Source organism: Ammodytes marinus (genome assembly GCF_949987685.1).
Source record: "Ammodytes marinus genome assembly, chromosome: 6".
NCBI classification, from domain to species: Eukaryota; Metazoa; Chordata; class Actinopteri; order Uranoscopiformes; family Ammodytidae; genus Ammodytes; species Ammodytes marinus.
In genome coordinates this window covers 15,775,812-15,796,653 of record NC_137235.1, presented here as the reverse complement: position 1 = coordinate 15,796,653, position 20,842 = coordinate 15,775,812, and the positions used below count along the sequence as shown (strand labels likewise).

At 39.6% G+C, this 20,842-nt stretch overlaps 1 protein-coding gene across 1 annotated transcript; it reads left to right on the top strand.

Moving 5' to 3' along the window:
• Positions 1 to 1,694: 1,694 nt before the first annotated feature.
• On the top strand, positions 1,695 to 15,529 carry LOC307251436 (uncharacterized protein; the record flags this gene model as incomplete). Its single annotated transcript, XM_080028807.1, has 15 exons — positions 1,695 to 1,698; positions 2,075 to 2,227; positions 2,769 to 2,822; positions 2,938 to 2,952; positions 4,032 to 4,162; positions 5,363 to 5,474; positions 6,125 to 6,236; positions 6,373 to 6,488; positions 6,780 to 6,957; positions 7,050 to 7,227; positions 9,014 to 9,175; positions 9,351 to 9,451; positions 9,544 to 9,782; positions 10,542 to 10,722; positions 13,243 to 15,529. The coding sequence occupies 15 exons, from the start codon at positions 1,695 to 1,697 to the stop codon at positions 14,675 to 14,677; spliced, it is 3,171 nt and encodes a 1,056-aa protein (XP_079884933.1). The 3' UTR covers positions 14,678 to 15,529.
• Positions 15,530 to 20,842: the final 5,313 nt, after the last annotated feature.

Below are 20,842 nucleotides of genomic sequence, written 5' to 3'. Positions count from 1 at the left end.
GATGCTACACTGTGCGCCTACAACGACCAGCAGCCACCAGCTGGAAATTATATATTTAATAAACAGCAGCTTACATCCCTGCCAGTGGCTTTGGCCATCCCTGGGCAGTTAAGTTTGTGTTTTGTGCCTGGAAGGCACTCCCCTCCCCCAACGGTTAGGGATAGGGCCTTCCAGGCAGCACTGCCCTAAGTATACATAGATATAGAAAGATCATTTTTAAAATGAAATACAGTAATAATGTTGTAATGGACACAACTGTTCATGATACTATATGGTTCTGCAGTCATTATCAACATGCCTTCAAGTTTTAAATAAAATTCAGAATAATAAACATTGACCAAATTTCTACCCCTAATCAGGCAACGTATCTCCGGGGATACATACATTTCAAATTCTGCTAAAAACCCCTCAAACACACACAGTTGGATTTTATTTTTCTTCATTAGCATGTTAAGACAAATGTCCTAATTCAATCTATGTATTTAGATTGTTATTTTAACGAAAATAAGTGTGTCTAATATATGATTACTTACACCCTGGGAAGCTGGCGCTTCACCACTGGCGTCCATGTTGATTTCTGATCAGGCTGACTAAACAATGAAAGATAACTTGAACCAAATCATGTCACCTAGATGTTAATAACAGACAAGTCTTTTGATAAATGCTAACTAGATTAGTGAAAACCTTCCAGCAAGCCCCCTACAGGATGTTAAAGAGTATGTATCTCCCAGTGCACGTTGCCTGTTTTAGGGTTTTAAGAGTGTTTTCGATCTGTTTTATAGATGTAATCATGTAAAATGCACATAGGCTATATACCATATTAGTCACTCAGATCCTGCTGAGCCCTTTATGGACCATGGCCAAATGGCCAGGTTCCACAGGGGTCAAATGTGCCCCACTATTTTAAAACCGGCAGCTGAATTGCTGGAATGAAACCTGACACTTTTTACCGTTAAAGAGTGTGTGTCTGTCTGTGGTGTTGTACCTCACACTCTTCACGTTCTAACTCATTTTAATTTAAGGAGGTACAGTACAGTCTATTGTTTGTGTGTGTCTGAGTTGACAAAATCTCAAGCCACATATAGACATCATTAGAAACCCATGAACAGGTGGACAAAAATGTGTTAAGTCCATTCACTATAGCTTCAAGATACGTGTGTAGGCTACTAAGATACAGTTGTTGTCAGACACGTACATACTCAGGCTGTGTACACAGTCTGGCTGTAACGTGACATATCTAAAAACGAGGTCACTGGATCAACGCTGTAGCAAACTAGATTTATTGTATTTTCTATACCTCGGTGCTCTGAGTTGGCGAGTGGTTTGGAAAACAAAATAGTGTCGTGTTGCTAGAGAGAGAGAGAGAGAGAGTGAGTGTAGAGAAAGAGAGAGTCAGATGGAGAGGTGGTCAGTTCCGAGTAAGAGCGTCAGTTAGTCTCTGTTGGGAAAGGGGTGACGAGAGATCCGATCACTGCACAAGTACTTTTAGCTGACTTATAAAGAGAACAGAAGTAGACACAAAACGGAATCAAGCTGGATTAGAGGGACATAGAATCCGTCTGCACCCTTAGCAGGATTATATAGGCCTGTATTGCCTTGGCATTTAAACACCGTCTGACCTTAAAAGGTTGTTTTCATGCGTCCTTGGAATCGTCTCCTGATATCTGCAGTTACAACACTGGATTTAAGTGATGATGGGTGTGCCTCGGGACTTTTTATCATAACTTTGTGTGGGACCTGTTGTGGATTTATCTTTGCATTACCTGACATTTTTTGCCGGAATACCATTGGCCACGTTTGGCGTTGGTTTTACGCACGACTCTCTTCTGTTTGGATGACTCTGCATATCATTACTGTTTACTTTCTTTGAAATTATCTGTGCGCTTTCAAACATTTCAAGTTGCACTACAACCCTGCTTGGCTGATTTCTCAAGTGATTCATCAGTATCACATCTCGCATCTGGCTGTACCGTTATAGCAACACAGATCGCTTAACACGTTCCACAGACTGCCACTGGTGCCCCATAAACTGGGGCAGGTCCTGTATATGTTCTTTCTCCATCTGTTTTTGAAGAGTTTCTGAACTCTGGAGCACGATCTAATTCACCGTCTGAAATGCTGCCTGTGTCCCCTCTGTTGTTCCTGGTTTTCCCCGCTTTGGTCTTTGTGGCCGGGGACCTCCATGGTTTCGCCTTCCCCGGTGGTAACGTAGTTTTCGATCCTACAGGTACGTGGTGAATGATTGCGTCAACACGACAACATATAGAGGGAATCATAAAGGGAGGCTAGATTTCGGCTCAAAACTTAGGCCTGAAGGCCTCCTGTAGGCCTACAAATTGGTACCGGTGCCATGCCATGCGTATGTTTTGACATTTGTTTTCCAAATTAATTCATAATGATTGGTGATTCTAATATTAAAGAAATAACAACATTTTGATATTGTCTATAATAATAATAATAATAATAATTATTATTATTAGGCCTACTTAACAGAATATCCTTGGTTTGAAGGCCATTTTGTTTATTTGATGAAAATGAATGGGAATAAAGCTAATCTTTTATTTATTAATAATTCATTTAATTCATTGGTGAAATTTTGCTTTGAGATCTTTCATATGCTGCCAAACAGAAATGTATGAAACAACATTTATTTCTCATTTCATAGAAAGACAAACATGTGTATATGTCTTGGAAGACCTTGCCAAGGAGTTTTATTTTGTTACTGTGATCTTAAGACTCTAATGACTATAATTGTTTTTGGTGCTTAGTGCCCCAGTCGTGTGCCGTGGCTCCAGCTCACCTGTGGAAAGGGTTAAACACAGGTCATATGTGAAGGTCCCACAGGGAAATCTAAGACACACACACACACACACACACACACACACTGTACTGATAAAAATGCATGTTTCCTTAGATCCGTGTCTTTTCTCTGTACAGCTCCTGGCTATGGGAGTAAGCAGGCAAACATGGATCCCTTTACAATTTCAAGTTAATCAGGATATTATCAAGAGAAGAATTTTAACTATTTACCAATAATTATCTTGAAAATAATGTCTCACATATGTCATGCATCCAATGCATACATCAATCAAAGAAAACAATGAATTTTAAGCCATTGTTGTCCCCCCATATCCAAGTGCTGACATTTATTAAACATGCAGTTGTTGTAAAATCATTTAATCCCCAATGTAAATGTAGAGCGATTGTGGACAGAGAACAGCTAGTGTCAACCCCGGCCCTTTCATCTCATTGGAACACCAAATCTCAGAGTCACAGAGACAGAAATGGACTCTGACTCAGTATGATAGATTGCAGAAAGCTATGTGTCATCCTCCCATGGATCAGTGTTCCTGTATTGTGTTTAAGCCACTGTGATTGAAAGGCATGACTCTCAACCACTAAGCTAGCACGACACCATGTACTATAATTCATTTGATAAACATGCAATTAAAATGTCTTGACCAAATTATTTATTTTAAGAGAAAACACGGCCCCTGACTTTATGTTTTTTGTTTGTTTGTTGTTATGTGGACATTTTGGATATACACACTGACTGGAGAGAGTAGTACATTAATGGAATAATACATTTTTGCAGTCCCGGTTTAAGCCAAAATAATCGTAATCTGTCAGTACTGAGAAGATTGTTTTTTTTTTTTTTTAAGATTTTCTTTTGGCATTTTTCATGCTTTATTGATAGTGTAGAGACAGAGGTGAAATGGGGCAGAGAGGGGAGTGACATGCAGAGAACGACCACGGGCGGGAATCGAACCCGGGTCTGCTGCTGGGCCCGGCCCGGGGGGGACGCCCTACCAACTGAGCTAAGGGCGCCCCCGTGAGAAGATTGTTTGGTCTTTCATGGTATTTGCTATATAAAAAGAGAAGTGAACATACAAATGCATACATTCAGCTTGATTTATCGATAAGGTGAATCAATGGTTGAGCTGGGTCAATTCAAAACTGAAAGGAACTCTATGGATGGGTTGAGGGAAATAATAATTGATCTAATGTCACTGCCTTCCTGACCCATGTAGACCCCTGCATGGTAGTGTATCCACCATGTATGAGCGAGGCAGACCGCTTCAGCCTGGAGGCCCTGCGGAGCATCCATCAGATGATGGACGATGACAAAGATGGCGGGATCGAGGTGGAGGAGAGTGTGGAGGTACACAACTCACTCTTTGCAAGACCTTTTCTTAGCTTTTTTGTGAATCCTTAGTTTGTGTATGTTCATCGCATGCAAGAGACAGACCAATAACAGGTGCCCTGGCTGGTGCTAGAGTCAAATACTCCTTCAAGGATAGCAACGGTCTAACTTTGCTTCTGGCTCACTGACAACATTGGTCTGCACTAATAGAATACTGCGACGCTGGTGACCTTCATAGAGACATACTCAAGAATATAACTCCCCCTTAATGTTTCCTGAGTTCAGAACCCCTTATTCTGTAGCCAGTTTGTCATATTGGTCCGAACAACTTGGAAAGAAACCCTGATCGTCTCAATGCTGTAACACCGCACAGTCTGCGAGAACAAAGGGGGCAGGAAATATTTATACTATAAACCGAATTAAAGGATATTACAAATGTTTTATAACCATGAAAAAAGTTAATGGGAATGAGGAAACAATTTCATAACTACTAAAACATTTTGTTGCAAAGCAATGTATGATACATTTTTGCTTACATGCATGATTTTTCGCAGTAGTATAATATACTGCACATCCCAGTTATCATGTATTCAAGTGATCCATTATTAACTTCTGCATGTGGCTCTGTGTGTGTGTAAAGGCATATTCACTGCATGTATGGGATTGTTTGGGATTTTGTTTGTTTAGTGTACAATTTCAGAGTAAACAATGTCCAAAGTGAAAACGTATTTTGTCCATGGAGTGCATGTCCCTGCTTGTGTATGACATAGGTAGTAAACCCAGGATTTTGGAATGCCTTTGGCCTCCAGAATGCAGTTCAGAGATACACTATCCAGGGGCTCTGGTTGCGGTTGCCATAGAAACATCAGGGGAGGGGCCCGGGCGCATCAGAACACAGCCACACGATTCCTCTAGCCATCATATGAAGACTCGGCTTACAGCCAAGGACACATACCAAGACAACACTAACACACACACCCGCGCAATCATTGAAGTTTGCCACACACATTAATGCTACTGCATGTATTAAATAGATAAATACAGTCCCAAGACACGCTGTTCTCTTATCCTCAGTAGAACTCCAAGAATATAAAACACTGCACACAACGCATCACATTTATTTTGGACAGAGGGGTTATGAGTTTGTACTCAGCTAATGTTATTCACTCTTCAAAGTTGTATTTTCACCATTTCCTTCTGTACCTCTGTCTTTCACAGTTCATCATTGAAGACATGAAGCAGCAGCAAACCAACAAACACAGCAACCTGCACAGGAACGACCAGCACATCACAGTGGAGGAGCTCTGGAGGGGCTGGAAGACATCTACAGGTGGGTGCATGCATCAGCTGGACTCAGGACAAGACCATAAAAGGGGAAAAAAACATCCACTTGAAGCCCTGGATGTAGAATTGTGAAAAAACATACTTAGGTGTTGAACAACGATCAGAGTCCCCTCTGCCAGCTGGTCCTGGTAACAAACAATATGGCACAACCACAAAACAACAAGAAAATTATTTTAAATTCTGGAACCAAACCACAAATTAAATTAGAATTCCACTTGACCCTAAACAGAGGGTTACATGGTAGCAGAATACCTGACCACTATGACTGGTTGAAAACAAAGGAAAATGTTGACAATGTTAAGACTGATTGAACACAGACTGGCCATGGAGCAGTGGCGGATATAGAACATTTTACATGTGGTGGCAAAGGGTTGACAAGAGGTCTTGGCATGGGAGGACGGTAGGTTGGAATCCTCACAATATATAATGCCTTTAAATTGGGCTGCACTGCTGCATGGCCTTTGCATTTTGATATATCTGAAAAAGATAGTCGCAAATAGAATTATATAATGCAGTTTTAAACTTTTTCTCCTCTATCATGCTGAAGTTTATTTGAATTTGAATTTAATGTTGAGAGTGTGTCCCAGAAGGTATACTTTGTCTCACTGTGTCTCCTTTCCTTTTCTCTCTTCTCAGTGCATAACTGGACTCAAGAAGAGGTGCTCCGCTGGCTGAAGGAGTTTGTTGAGTTGCCACAGTATGAGAGGAACTTTAAAGACTTTAAGGTCAATGGAAACACTCTCCCCAGGTAAGAATATCCAATGACAATGCTATAGTCCAGACTAAGTGATACACTGTAAAAACAAAGTGTTTTTGTTGTTGTTGTTAGTTGTTGTTAACAGTTGTATCAACAAGGCCTAATTGCCTGTGACTTCTGTGTATAGGATTGCAGCGAATGAGCCTTCATTCTTGAGTGGCCACCTAAAGGTTCAGGACCAGAGAGACAAACAGAAGCTAAACATCAAAGCTCTGGATGTTGTTCTGTTTGGACCACCTACTCGTAAGATTAAGTCTTCACCCTCCTTCCTCTTATGTCATTTTAATGTAGCGGTCCCTATTATGCCTACTTGACTCTATAGTTTGCATATTATCTAGCAACTCTCCCAGTTAAAATGTTCCCGTATTTAAAGGAAATGTACTGACACACTTTCATGTGTTGTTTATCCATGGTGGTTCTTGTGTGGGTGGGCTAAAACCTTTCTGCAAGGTGTTTTTGTCTTACTCCATGTTGCTAATTATGCGTGATTAAAGCAAAACTTGACTATCCCACGACATTCCAATCTGCCAATAGGCCCCCCTCATAACTACATGAAGGACCTGCTGTTAATTGTATCGGTGGTAATGGGAGTTGGAGGCTGCTGGTTTGCCCAGGTCCAGACGAAAACCAGTAAAATCCAGATTTCCAAGATGATGAAGGATTTGGAAAGTCTGCAGACGGCTGAACAAAGCCTCACAGATCTGCAGGAACAGTGAGTATTTGGGATTCATTGTCTTTTATCTCTACATTATTTTATTTACTTTGTTTCGGTTGATTGCACTAAAACATCTTCCACATACTCAGATTGGAGCAAGCCCAGGAAGAAAAACGTAATGTCGCAGAGGCGAAACAGAACCTGGAGGTGAAAATGAGAGATGAGATCATGGGGGCGCAGGAGGAAGCCTATCGTCTGCACAAGCTGAGACAGGGAGCTGTCAGCGAGCTCAGCCGCCTCAGATATGCTGAAGAAGAGCTAGAACAGGTAGACATATTGCACACCATACAACTAGAGGATGCAACTTTGCAAATGCTGCACAAGACTCATGCCATTGTTGCTATAGTTTATAGTTAGGTGTTAATGGAAAGTCTGAGGAACTTTTAAATGTCTATTAAACAGTCATTTTTCCTCTGATGATCAGAAACGACCTGTAACAGCAAACGAGACCATCAGCTAAATAATGTTATTTGTACATAATTTCTATAAATGCCTTTGCATGGGTCAGTTTTTTCCCTGAAACTTGGACAAAACAGTTTACAGCAGACAGGAACTTCCTGTGTTTCCCAAATGGTACTAATTCAAAGTTTGCTTTACTTCACCATCGTCATATTACCATTATTAATCTGACAATGTCACATATACATACATTACCTCATCGCGGTGCACCCTGGGGTTTTTCTTTCACTCACTTCCAAAACAAATGGGCTCTGGTGTCGTAAAAACACTACCACTTTTCTCCAAATGTTCAGATTGAATCAACAAAAACTGAAATGTCCTTGTAGCCACTTTAAAGTCAAGTGAAGTTAACTTTACTTATATTACTCATTTACAACTGCCGAGGCAGACAAAACATTATAAGACAATATACACGAATACTTCTTAAAATAAGTTGTAAAAAGCGACACTTAACCCATTGATGACGGCTGTTGCGTGATGCCACATTGTATCTCCTGCCTGATGCTGCGTCCCGCAGCATTGTTACTTTATCTAATTGTCATGGCGTGAGCAACATAGAATGCACCGTCATTGGTTCAAATCATAGACATATATACTATATATATCTATGGGTTCAAATGCACATGAGGTGGGTTTTGTTGATTTTTGAAGACCACGTGACCACCCAAAAAATGTGTGGTTTGCCAAAAATCATGCCAATCAAAAAATTAATAAATAAATAGCCTAATAATAAAAAAAAATACGCCAGCTGTGTCGGCGATAGTGTATTACAGAACAGTTAGTGGCGTTCGGAGCGCAGAATCAAGGTCTACTAGGCTATAGGCTACTGACGAAAATCACACAACACATTGCATCTATATTTATTAACAATATTTATGAATTTAGGCTATATTTTGCTGCTCCAACTCAAATTCAGCCCAGCCAGGCGATAGTTAAGTTTCAGTTTCGTTTTCATCTCCGTGGTATACAGCCGTTTGGACCAGCTGATCAGCTCCCGACAGCAGGAGTCAGTCTGCGTTCCAGTTGAACTGGGAAGTCGGATTTATGGTGCCAGTGATAACTGAACTAAATAATAAAATAAAGCTATCTTCTCCTTCCTATATCTGTCTATCTTTATCCCTCCACTGCACACTCAGTCACTACAATCCATGCTAAAAGGAAGCAGGATTATAACCTCGTTTAGCACATTATTTTTAAATATTTTATATTATTTATTCTTTTTTTTCCCCCCATCTAATTTTGACGATTTTTAGAAAAATGTGTTGGTTTGTAAGCGCTAAGGGAGCATGTTTAAATAAAACCTGTGAACCTTACCTTTTAAATGTATTTTATTTCATGTTTGTGCTACACAGGCTTAGATATTAAGGTTTTGGTAGACTTGACAATTCATACTATTTTTTCAGAAAACCCTCAGGCATTAAGGACATGCATCCTAGATTGCCATAGTCATCAATGGGTTAAAGTAAACTTTAAGATATAAAAAACAATAGTAAAAGTACTAGTAGAATCTGCGGGGATTAGACTATGATTGCAGTTGTCAACTATTTTTCTACACACTGTTTTTTCTGACTTTTGACTGACGTCATCTCCTCAGGTCCTTGGAGCACTGAAGCAGGCAGAGAAGGACATGAATGCTAGCTGGAGTGCCTCAGGGGCTCTCCAGGAGTGGCTGCAGATGACACATGAGGTGGAAGTCCAGTACTACAATATCAAGAGGCATAGTGCAGAGCTACAGCTCAACTCTGCCAAGGAAGAGGTAATGCACGAGAAAGGAGAAACACAAGAAAATGACAGTAGTGATATTTACAGTGACTGCCCTGGGTACAAAAGCAAGTAGTTGAAAAAAAATGTAAAGGGCATGTTAGACTTTGTTGTTTTTAACAGCATATCTATGTACCTGTTAATGGACCTGTACCTGTGCTCCCTTGCAGGCAGAGAAGATTAAGAAGAAGAGGAATTCTGTGCTCGGGACGCTTCATGTTGCCCATGGCTCCTCTCTAGACCAAGTTGACCAAAAGATCATGCAGGCAAAGTGAGTCAGAAACACAGCTGTGCAAATGTTGCCTGTCTCTGGCAAAGGAAATGTATAACATGTGTCACAAATGTATATGTTTTTTTCAAAAGGAATTCCTTGACTGATGTAACAGCCGTCCTACGAGAGCGCCTCCATCGCTGGCAGCAGATTGAGCGCCTCTGTGGCTTCCCCATCATAAGGAATCCTGGCCTAGCCAAACTCACTGCTGAGCTCTACTCAGACTCCATTGCCATTGGGTTACCTCGAGTGCCCCATTCTTCTTGGTCAAGCAACAGCTCCATCCATGGATCTATCGAGGATCTGTTAGAAGAGTGTCCACATATGCAAGGTAAGTAAGATCTGATGACTGTTAGGGCTGTGTCATGTTATTCACATATTTCCGACTCATCAAACCATTTTGTGTCCTGTTATTGCCTGTATGGAAACATCTGCAGTTATAGTGTTTCTCAGGATTTTCTTTAAATGTACTTTATGTAGTATATATCCATCTAGATATTTAGATCTCCTTGCGTAAAATAAAATCAAGAGCGAAATAAATAAAAAAAATTAAAAAGGGATCAGTGTCGGACAGTCATTGGAAATGAGATAATAAAGGATCACAACATATCCCTTTTTGTTTATATAATATGTATAATACTGTGTATATATATATATATATATATATATATATATATACACACACACACATTCACATACTGTACACCATCCCCCCCCAAACACTCTTTCCCCTCTTCCTCCCATTCACCTCCTGGCATTATTTATACATCTTTAAGCCTAGCCCACTAGCTCGCTCCGAATTATGTTGGGCAGTGAACACAACTGCAATTCCAGGATCAACCCAACTCACTTGGAGTATGCCCAGAAAAGGATATTCAACCTCTATCGTCTCAACAAATAAGTGAGCACAGCATCCACCCAGCTTCAGATCTCCACATTCTGAAAGCACTATTCTTCTGAAATGAAACAGGGCTAACGGCATCTTCAAAAAATCTAAATAAAATATTTATTAAAAAAAAATCTAAATATTCTATATTGATTTTTTGATGATTTTTCTTTGCTGCTTGTTTCATCTTTCGCCTCCCTCTAGTTCCAGTTCCACCTCTGATGCGCTCTCCTCGAACACAGGGATCCACCATATGCCGGTCACGTTGTCCTCAGCCACCTACAGCCATGAGCTCCCAAGACCCTGACCTTCTCATCCCCATCCGAGCCCCATATCCTTGCCCTGATGAGGACCAGGGGCTTTTCTTGAAAACTCTAAAGAAACAGTATGTCTCCCTGTCAACAATTTTTAGAGGCCTATTTGTTTTTACATATCGTACATGCTTAACAATTGTGTTAAAATACAACCTTTGTTGATGTTGGCCATTCCTTAATTCCTTCATTGTTTCCTGTCTTCTCCCTTACTTTCCTTAGGGCCCGTGTCCACCTACCGGCTTTTTCCCACCACAAGCGCCCTTTTTTTCAATTTATTCCCAATGAGAAGCGGCCGCCTCGGGAAAAGGCGGCCGCTCGGAGAAAAGGCGCAGCGCCCACCGTTTTTTTTCAAGCGTTTTTGGGTCAATATCCCTGTAGGGTGCCTTTTGGTGTCCCATGCACACACTAGTGAATTACTGTCTTAATTTAACTTAAAAATAATATGAAAGAGGTTTGTTGTACTGGACAATGTTTTTCTATCCTTGACAAAACATTATTTGGCTCTTCAGATACATATTTTAGATTTTATTCAGTTTTGTAAAAGAGGATATGTGCTATTTTCCCTTGTCCCTCGCAGTGAACATTAATTTACAATTCAAGTAAAATGTGGTCTAATCATACAAATTATCTTTTTTTTTCATACAATTATATACAATAGTAATAATATTCAACCAAGGTGTATTTATAATTTGAACACACATTTCTAATTTTAATTTATTAAAAAAAAATAAGATGTTTGTTTGTGTCCCTTAAAAATTGTCCACCCTGTCATGTTAGAGAATCCGTCCAATTAAGAAAAGGTCATCCACTCCAGGAACACCACAACACCAGTGATTAATGCATTTCATTGATGGGGAGGCTGAGTTTAGTGTTTAGATTACTTTCCTACATACACATTTTCTTTGTAAAAGTTTGCTTACAGGTTTGTCCGAAGCTTAAAATGTCCACCCTGTCGGCATGAAATACACCATAACTGTTGATAATTCAATAGTTTAAAAATGTGTATGTTTAACTATAGACATTTCTCTTCAACAACCATACCAGCCAGTTATACAATCTTAGTTAGTTGTTAGCTTACATGCAAATTTAAGATCAAAATGTCCACCCTGTCATCATCCTCAATTGTCCACCCTGTCATGTCTTGCATTGGGTAAAGTGGCGACAGGGTGGACATTCCCATGACAGGGTGGACATTTCAATCATTTTAAATGGGAATTGTAAATGATGATACATGCAAGACAATTGTGTGGACACAAACACAGATACAAGCTAGGTCATTATTCTATATTATTGCTTATTCCTGTATCATTGCCTTTATCATTTGGTCACATTGAATTATTGTAATTTGCACAAATTGCTCGCAGTCATGTGATTGTCCACCCTGTCATCTTGACATTTTTAGATTAAAAATCAGTCATACTGTAAAATATAATAATATTTAATCTAGTGTATAACAGCTAAGTGAGGGATGGGATAATGTGCACAAAAAAAAACCTAACAAAATATCACATTTACTTTCCAAATCAAAGAAATCCATGTGCGATTTGTGTGTGTTTCTTTGAAAACGAAGGGATCACATACATTAAAAAAAAAATAATTATAATATGAAATCAAACAAAGTCCTTGTTTAGGAAAGGGACATCATACCTTTTATGAAATTTAGTTTTCATCTTAAAATTCAAATAAAAAACATGTTTAGCAGTAATGTACATTTCCACGGCAGGGTGGACATATCTTACACTCATTCCTCTGAAAACAGGTCATAATTAACTAAAAATAGGTGTGGGAGCTCCGTAAATATATATTTACACAACTTCAGAGTCCACTATTTATGATAAAGCATAAAGGATATGGAAATTTCAGACAAAACATTTCAAGTATTGTGAGGGTGGAAAGGCACCCTACAGCGATATTGACCCTTTTGCCTTTTTGTGCGGCCGCTTCGAGATTTGCAAGTTGAAAAAAGTTAAACTTTTCAGAAAGGCGTTGGGGACGTCACCGCCGCTTTTTTCAAAGGGCCAATCAGATAGTAGATTGTCGGGACTCGTCGCCTTGGCAACAAAGAAGACGGAAGAGAAACTGCTTTTTCCGTCTCTGTTTACCCGAAACTGTACGAAAATAGTGACTTAAAATGACCAGAATAGAGGGAGGAGAGCCCGTTTGTGGGAGCAGATTAGGCAAACTCTTGATTCGCTGTATTTTTTATCTCCTACGGATCGTTTCATGCGCACACGTCAGCCTACAACTTGCTCTGTGTGTGTTTGCAGGAGCCGCGATAACTCCTCATCCAAACAGAGGATGGTGGAAAGTATTCTCTGTTTCATAAGACTACTCATATTAAAATGTAACGATTTAAATAGAAAACAGCAAGCCTAAAGAGTTAAACCAGTGTTGATAGGTCTGACGATCAGCATTTTCTCTCCCCCGATCACAGCACTCTCTCTCCCAGCTCATAAAACGCTTGAAAAAAGCGGTCGAAAAAAACGCTCAGTAGACACACTACCGAGCGCACAGCCAGCGTTTAACGCTGGAAAAAGGCGTTAGGTGGACACGGGCCCTTATTCCTTTCCTTTCTTTTCTCTCACTTATAGAGACTCCCAAGAGAGGTTTTCAGACACAGAATACATGACCTCAACTCCTCCCAGCAAAGTGTTCCCTAGTCCCATTGTTGACACTTCCTCTCAAAAGCTCTGTCATGACGCAGCTGAGCTGCTGAACAGCTCAGGTTCATCAAAAGAAGTCGACGCTGCTGTTGAATCTCCAGTTCCCAATATTAACATGGAAGAGCTTGACACTTCCATAGATGTTTCCTGTAGGATGATGGCAAAGGACAAAGGTTTGGATACGTCTATGGAAATCCCTTATTTGAAGATATCCAGAGAAGAGTCTTTGATAGAGGCTACATCACGGAAGATATCCAGAGACATGAGTGAAGTGCCTGTGAATGCTGCAGTTAGAAAGGGATCTCCCAATGAGTCAGATGCCGAATTCCCAGCCAGGAGAGTAGAGAGAGATACTCTAGGGGATTTGATGGACACTACTTCAAGGAATGTATACAGAGAAAGAAGTGATTTACAGCGTGATGTGAAAAAGATGATTTGGAATGAATTAGAATCCACCCCCGATGCATCACCAAGGATGATCTCAAGAGATATGATGGGGTCCAAAATGGACAATGCCTCAAGAAAAATGATACGAGAAGATGTGGAGCATCCGTTTGACTCAGTGTCCAGAAGGGTTACAAGAGATTCAATGGGAATGCCCCTAGACACGGGTTCTAGAAAGCTACCATGGAATAATAGGGAGTGCCAGCTTGATTCCCTTGTTAGATCATTATCAATGGACAAAATAGTTGACACCCAGAGAATACCAACAAGAAAGATATCAAGAGAGGAGCTTGAGTATTGTACAGATGTTGCTTCCATGAAGATGCTACCCAGAGAGAAATTTGAAGCACTCATGGAGATCTCTTCCTCTGCAGAGAAGCAAGAATATGGTTTAGACCCATCCACAAGTAGGAGGGTATTGCGAGATGAATTTGAGATGTCTGCTGGTGCTCTCAGAAGGAGAATACCAAGACTGCAAAGAGCTGACACCGACAGTTCCACAGACACTCCGGAAGATTTGGCGAAATCGGAATCAAGTTCATCACCAGGTCGAATTAGACAGCCAGACCTTACGGTATCCCAGGCGCAATGGAATTCATCATCAGAACATTTTGAAGTTGGCCAGTTGAGCCAACTTGTTTATGATGGAATCCTTGAGAAGTCCTGCAACTCCATGGCAACGAGCCCACTAACCTTCTCATCTCCCAACCTGCTCCAGAACAGGCTGCTAGCAGAGGCAGAGCCACCATTGCCACCACCAAGGACTGCTGGCCGATCTCCTCCATCACCCACTAGGACTGAAGATGAGAGACACAAGAATAAGGAAAAGAGCAAGAAATCCTCAAAGCTCAAAAATCTTTTTAAAAAGAAACAAGAGCCAACTGCAGAGAAGCTTCAAAGTGGTCTTCAGAAACTCTGATAGTCAGCACAAAAAGTTATTTAATATCAATATCTTGAATTTAAAAGAAACATAATCTTACCTAACCTGTGAAATATCAGATTCAGTCGTGTCCATACATAAGTTCAAGATAAGTAGGGTTAGACAAACAAATTATATATTGATATTTGCGTTCTGAGTTGAGTTGCGTGGTATCATAATTAAATAAAAAGAATTGACAGGATCACAATAAAGGTATGATGTGTGTTGCTGCTTTAACTAGGCAATACAATGTAGTACGCTTGGACATACAGTATAAGTAATGCATATCTTTCACATGATGAATATGAATGTAAGTGGAGAGATTGATTTTTACCTAACTTATTTTATATTTGAAGTTTGTTTTGTTATTAAGTCTTATGTAGAGATATGGTTGAAACCATATCATATTTTAAATTATGTTTTTTTTTTAGCTTTGCCTATGGTTGAAGGTACTGCTCTTCTGTATAACAAAGAAGAAGCCGGAATTCAATTTTAACCTCAAATTAAGACATTTACCAAAGTGAGAAACACATGCATTCAATTCTGAAATAAATGTATTTTTAATTTCAACAATTTCATGGCCACGGAAACCTATTATATTATTTTTTGTATTATTTATAATGAGTTGCCATATGTTTCATATTTTGAAATTAGAGATGTATGTATGTTTAGTCAAATGCTAATGAACAGTTTACTTACAAGTGTACTTGTTTGTGCAAAATGTGTGCATTGAAATGCATATTTTGAATGCATGAATTGTTGATATTTATGGAGGATTTGTGTTTATTTTATTGTTTACAGGCAGAAAGTCAGTACCTTAAGTTTTTTATTTGAATGAAAATAATTAAAAAATTGAGCTTTAATTTATTTAAGAATTGCTTATGGAAATACCTTTCCTGTCATTTATTTTGTTATATTTGTTTTTATGTTAAGTGTGAGGAACACATCTATTAAATGTGTTACTTTGTCTTAGCTAAGGGCAGGCACTGAATTCTGAAAATAATGTGAGATTTCATAGTCTGGTATTATGTAATGATTTATTTACAACTGATGATAAATGAAATAAACAAGGTGGTGAAATTTGAAATATTGTAAATTGTTCTACAATAAAGAACCTTAAGATTGCCAGCACGTATATCATTGTAATCCTTTTTCTGTTCAGTTCCATAGCAGTAAAGGTCCTCCTCAGAGCCTTTAACCTTCATGATCAGGAGGTCATAGGATTCCGAGGATCTTCACAATGTGGAAACAAGGATGGTTGTTCGTGATATAATGTTTTGCAGTCACTGTAGAGAGTAATATTGTCTCCTGCTCTGACTGCTGCATCCAACACTGATGCATCCAATCATGATTACATGGCCACAAAGCAAGCTGAAATGTGTCTAATGTTATATGATTTCACACTAACATAAAAGCGGCTAGCCTGAAGGGAAAAAAGAGAATGTGGATGTGAGGTTTTATTTAAATGGGGGCTAACAACAGTAATCCTATCTATACATTTGTAACCAAAACATATTCCTAGAAGAACAACAATTAAAATATGCCCATGAAGTGAAATGGGTCTTAACCCTGTAGCGCCAAATGTATGATATTTGATACATGAGGTTTTTTTTACCTCTACATCATCAGTATGATAATTGTTTTCCCTGAAAAACCTGATGTATACAATCAAATACATGCAATGCAGAGATAATCCACCAGAGGCATTCATTCATGCAACAAAGAGCCTTCAGTTGAGTCATCCAAGATGGACGCAGTCAGTCAGTGAGTCACAAGCGGTTTTTCATTCAATAGGAATATCAACTGCAAAATTACCTATATTGCAGAAACTTATTGTATAGTAAAACCGCGTTGAAAATGTGTGTATCGAAATGTGTGTTGTGTGTTTTTAGATGGCAAAAAAAAAGTATTGAAGACGCCCTGCAGTTGATTATGGATGGGGATGCAAGTGACATGGAGTGGTTTGGGGAATATGATGATGATGATGATGATGATGATGATGAAGATGTTGAGGATGAGGATTGGACTCCTGCTGCAATGGGTACTGAGGAAAACTCAGATAGTAGTGATGAGGAAGTCTTAAAAATGGTCTTAAAATTCCATGATACGTGATGGTTTCAGCAGAGGCATAATGATCAAACGAGATATATTTCAAAAGCAATTGATGACTTATACTATCAAAAAAAAATCTACTGCACTCTTATCATCCAACCCAAAAGCCATAGATTGAGCCTTACAATACTTAAAAAATAGTGAATTTTAGCAATGAGATAATACAACAATAATAAGTAGTGTAGCCTGTTGGGTAAAGCCATGGGTAAAGCTCACGGCAAAACCTCTTCTGATGGAGTTTTTGGTTTGGTTTTTACTCCACATCTCCACTAGAGGTCAGGAGAGTGGCTAGCAGTGGATCGCTGTTTTTAAGCGATACGTTGAGGATGTGCACCATGTAAACAATATATATAGAGAGAAATGCATTCTTTCTTTCCAGTGTTGGCAGTGACAGAAAACTTCTTTAACGCTCAGGAAAGTTTTTATCCTGAAATGCTGTTTGTCTTTCTCATGCTGTTGTTCAGAAAATAAACGACTCATCATTTGTATATGAACATTTACACTGAGCATCATGTTTACAAGAAATATTACCCAGAAATAATAATTAGTTACATAAGTTAAATTATTTCATAAATAATTCCTATGTTTGTCTGAAGACAACTACACAGCATTTCTTTTCATTGCTTGAAATAATTTGATTTGTATTTACTATATTCTATTATAGCATATTCTATTCTATAATGCTTCTCTTTACCAATGTTTATAAAAATGAATAGATAATAATTTACTCAAAAAGTTTTAGATTATATAAAAATCATTACAATAAAAAATAGACAAACTTTATAACAGGGCTGATCAAAAAATTATTAGCCTCTACAATATGTCAACTACAATTGCATTAATCTGCATTGCTACAGTCATTAAGTTCAGGAATAGATTGACATTTAATCGTCCAAAGAGAAAGGAAATACTCATCCTGAATTAATTTCCTTTACTTGCATTTACTTGCATCAAAAAGATGGCTGTGTAATAAAATAATATTGCAGATGTAAAGCGGCAGACTTCTACCTACAATGATCAATCCTTACAGTCATTTTGTCAATTAAAATTAACATTATACAAAACATTCTCACATAAACTGAAATATGGTATACAGTGAGAAGAAAGCCTTTTTACTGTTTATTTTTATTTTGATCAGCATACAGGTTTCAAATACAATCTCATTCATTCTAGAACTCATTTGTATTGCTTCATGTTATAACAACAAATAAAACCCTGGCTTAACATGATGACAAAGTTACCATAGGAAAAGTACATTTCGCGCAAGTTGTATGAAGGTATGTTTGTAAGTGAAGAAAAAAATAGACTGTTGCTGTTTGGTTGATTATAAGCCTGGTAACACATTGGCCACAAAACATGAGCTCATTCACTTGCCATAGCAGTGCTCTTAACCACAGGACATACATACAGCGACTGGCCACAAAAGCAAGAGGAAATAACAACACCTTTTGAATTTTCAACTTTTTTCTGCTTTTGCTGTCCGTCTTCTGTCTATTGGTGTGTTTTTCCATTCCAAGCCCGAAACAGAACTCTCGTTGAACACACATCTTCATCCTAAGAGACATGTTCACATTTGTTATTTCAAATTTGCATGTCCCCCTTGTTTGTCCCCTGGTGTCACCAGGTCTTTCCTGGAGTATTTGAGGTTCCTTGTCTGCAAAAATTAACACAGCATCATTACAGAGAGTAGCCCACCACCTGCACACAGTACGTTTGCACATATTTAATGGAAGCTACACCCTCAACGTTTAAATAATTGATTTCATACAATTTAAAGTAAAATCTGGAAGAAAAAAAAAGATGCACAGGGAAAGCAACTTTGAGACAAATTCATGTAGGGGAGAACGGGGTAAGTAGGCACACTTTTTACTCTAGTGAGAATTGCTCATCACCAAAACATCTGTCAATAGCCATTCCTACATTAAATTGAAGCGTAAGGTGTTGGCTAGAAATGTGTGTCTCTCTTTTTTTCCAACTTATTGTAATGAAGAAGTAATTTACCATCAAAGACACTCTGACACATTGTGACAACCAACCCCATCAAGGGGTCGGTTGTCACACACTATGGGGTTGTTTGTCACTATAGCCCCTTTTACACAGAGATTGCGGCATATTGACGGAACAACATCACTCCAATATGCCGGCTTTGCTTGCTTCTGTGTTATTTACACAGAACCAAGCAACGCCGGCCTGCTGGCGCATCAGTAGTCCCTTTTACACAGCGCTCCGGAATGAAAGAGGTGCTTGTAAACAGCGTCAGGTGTGACGTAAACATTTAGCGCCGCGCCGGTCAGCTGCTTTACAACAACAACAATGGCCGGTGAATTGAGAGCAGAAGTGCTGGAGCTTGCAGTAAGAGGGCCGTATTTTACTGTCCCCACGATGTGCCAGTTGATCTCGCTACGCGCTGAGTCCAACATCACTGGGACAGTTAACCAAACTGACTAAATCAATCCGACCGCTTCACCTCTGTGTGTGTGTGTGTGTGTGTTACAGGTTGGTTGTGAGCGAGTCTCTTTGTGAGGGCAGCGATCTGCCAATCAGACATACACATACACACAGTGTGTGAAGTCACGTTACTGTAGACAGAAATAAAGTGTGGATATACGCTTAGACTTAGGATAATAATAGCGGCGGCGGAATGTGTTAGCAAAACAGTAGCTCTGTGGCTAACAGCTGAGCCGGAGCCTTCAGTCAGCTGAAGCAGACAGTCTAGCGGGGCGAGCAGACTATTCCCCGTTACTAGGTCGACCTTCAAGCTGAACAAGAGCCCTCCGCTGCGCGTCGGGCTCCTGCTTCAGCTTGTCGGTCTTTATTTCTAGCAAGTGACCCGTTCGCTATACTTTATCCCTTACTTAGCCTAGCCTAGCTTTCCATTGTACAACTTCTCCTGGGCAGAAATAGACTCATACACTCTGCAAAATGAAGCGCGGGGGTTTGGATTGAACAACGGACCTTATGATCAGCTAGATTATACACCGTTCCTTTTATTTGGTGATTTTTACGGGACATCAGGCCGCCGTGGTTAATGTTAAACACACGTCCTTCAACTGCTAACATGGTCGCATGTTTAGAACGTAGACTATGGAACGTCAAACGCCCCCCTGTTCCGCAACAACAAGCTGGAGCATTTAAACAGAGAGGCGGAACTGATCGTGTCGGGAATCTTACTACCCCCCGAGGTAGTAAAATTCCCGGAACGATCACTCGCACCTTTCTTCCCTCGTTCCGCAACTGTCGCATTTACACAGCTGGGGGGAGGGCCGAAAGGCCGGCATATTCCCGGCTTTCACTGGCTGTGTAAAAGGGGCTAATGTTATCTTAATGGGAAAAATCTTAAAAAGAAGGCAAGGAGGCAGAACCAAATTTGAATGTTTAATTGCATTGTCAAGTTGACAAATAGGCCTACATAACGTTCTGTAGCCTTGGCAGCTGGTCTAGTTTGGGATGCACTGGGTTGTTTTGATTTTGTTGCCCTTTTTTCTTTTGCTTGCTAGCTGCCTTTTCCTGCTCTATTCCTTCCTTCTCTGGGGTGTCAGTGAGGATACAGCTTGACAATTTATTTCGTTATTGGGTTCCTTTTCTGGCTGCAGCCTTGAGATAACATGTGACAACCAACCCCCCAAAAAATTTGACGACCAACCCCAACTTGAATTTCTTGCTAGCATCAAGGTCAACAACCATCTGACAACTAATTAGCTTGCTAACCACAATCTAAACTATAGTTTACCCTTCACACTTTCTGAGGGTAACAAGTGTTTTGTTATAAACCCATTGTGTAAAAGCCTAGAAGAAAAATACTGAGAAGCAAAATATTTTGAATTTGACATGAAAAACACAAAACATCCTCTCACCTGAAATGCAGCTGTCTTCCTCCAAGGAAGTCTATGTATGTGACCTCTGATCCCAATTCTGGACCTTTTTTATATCAACATTTCAGAGCTAGCGCGCTCTGGTGACGAGATATAACGAATGTGACATCCAACCCATGTGACAAATTACCCCGTTCTCCCCTACCTGTTTTTTGACAGAAGAAGTAAAACAGTATGAAGC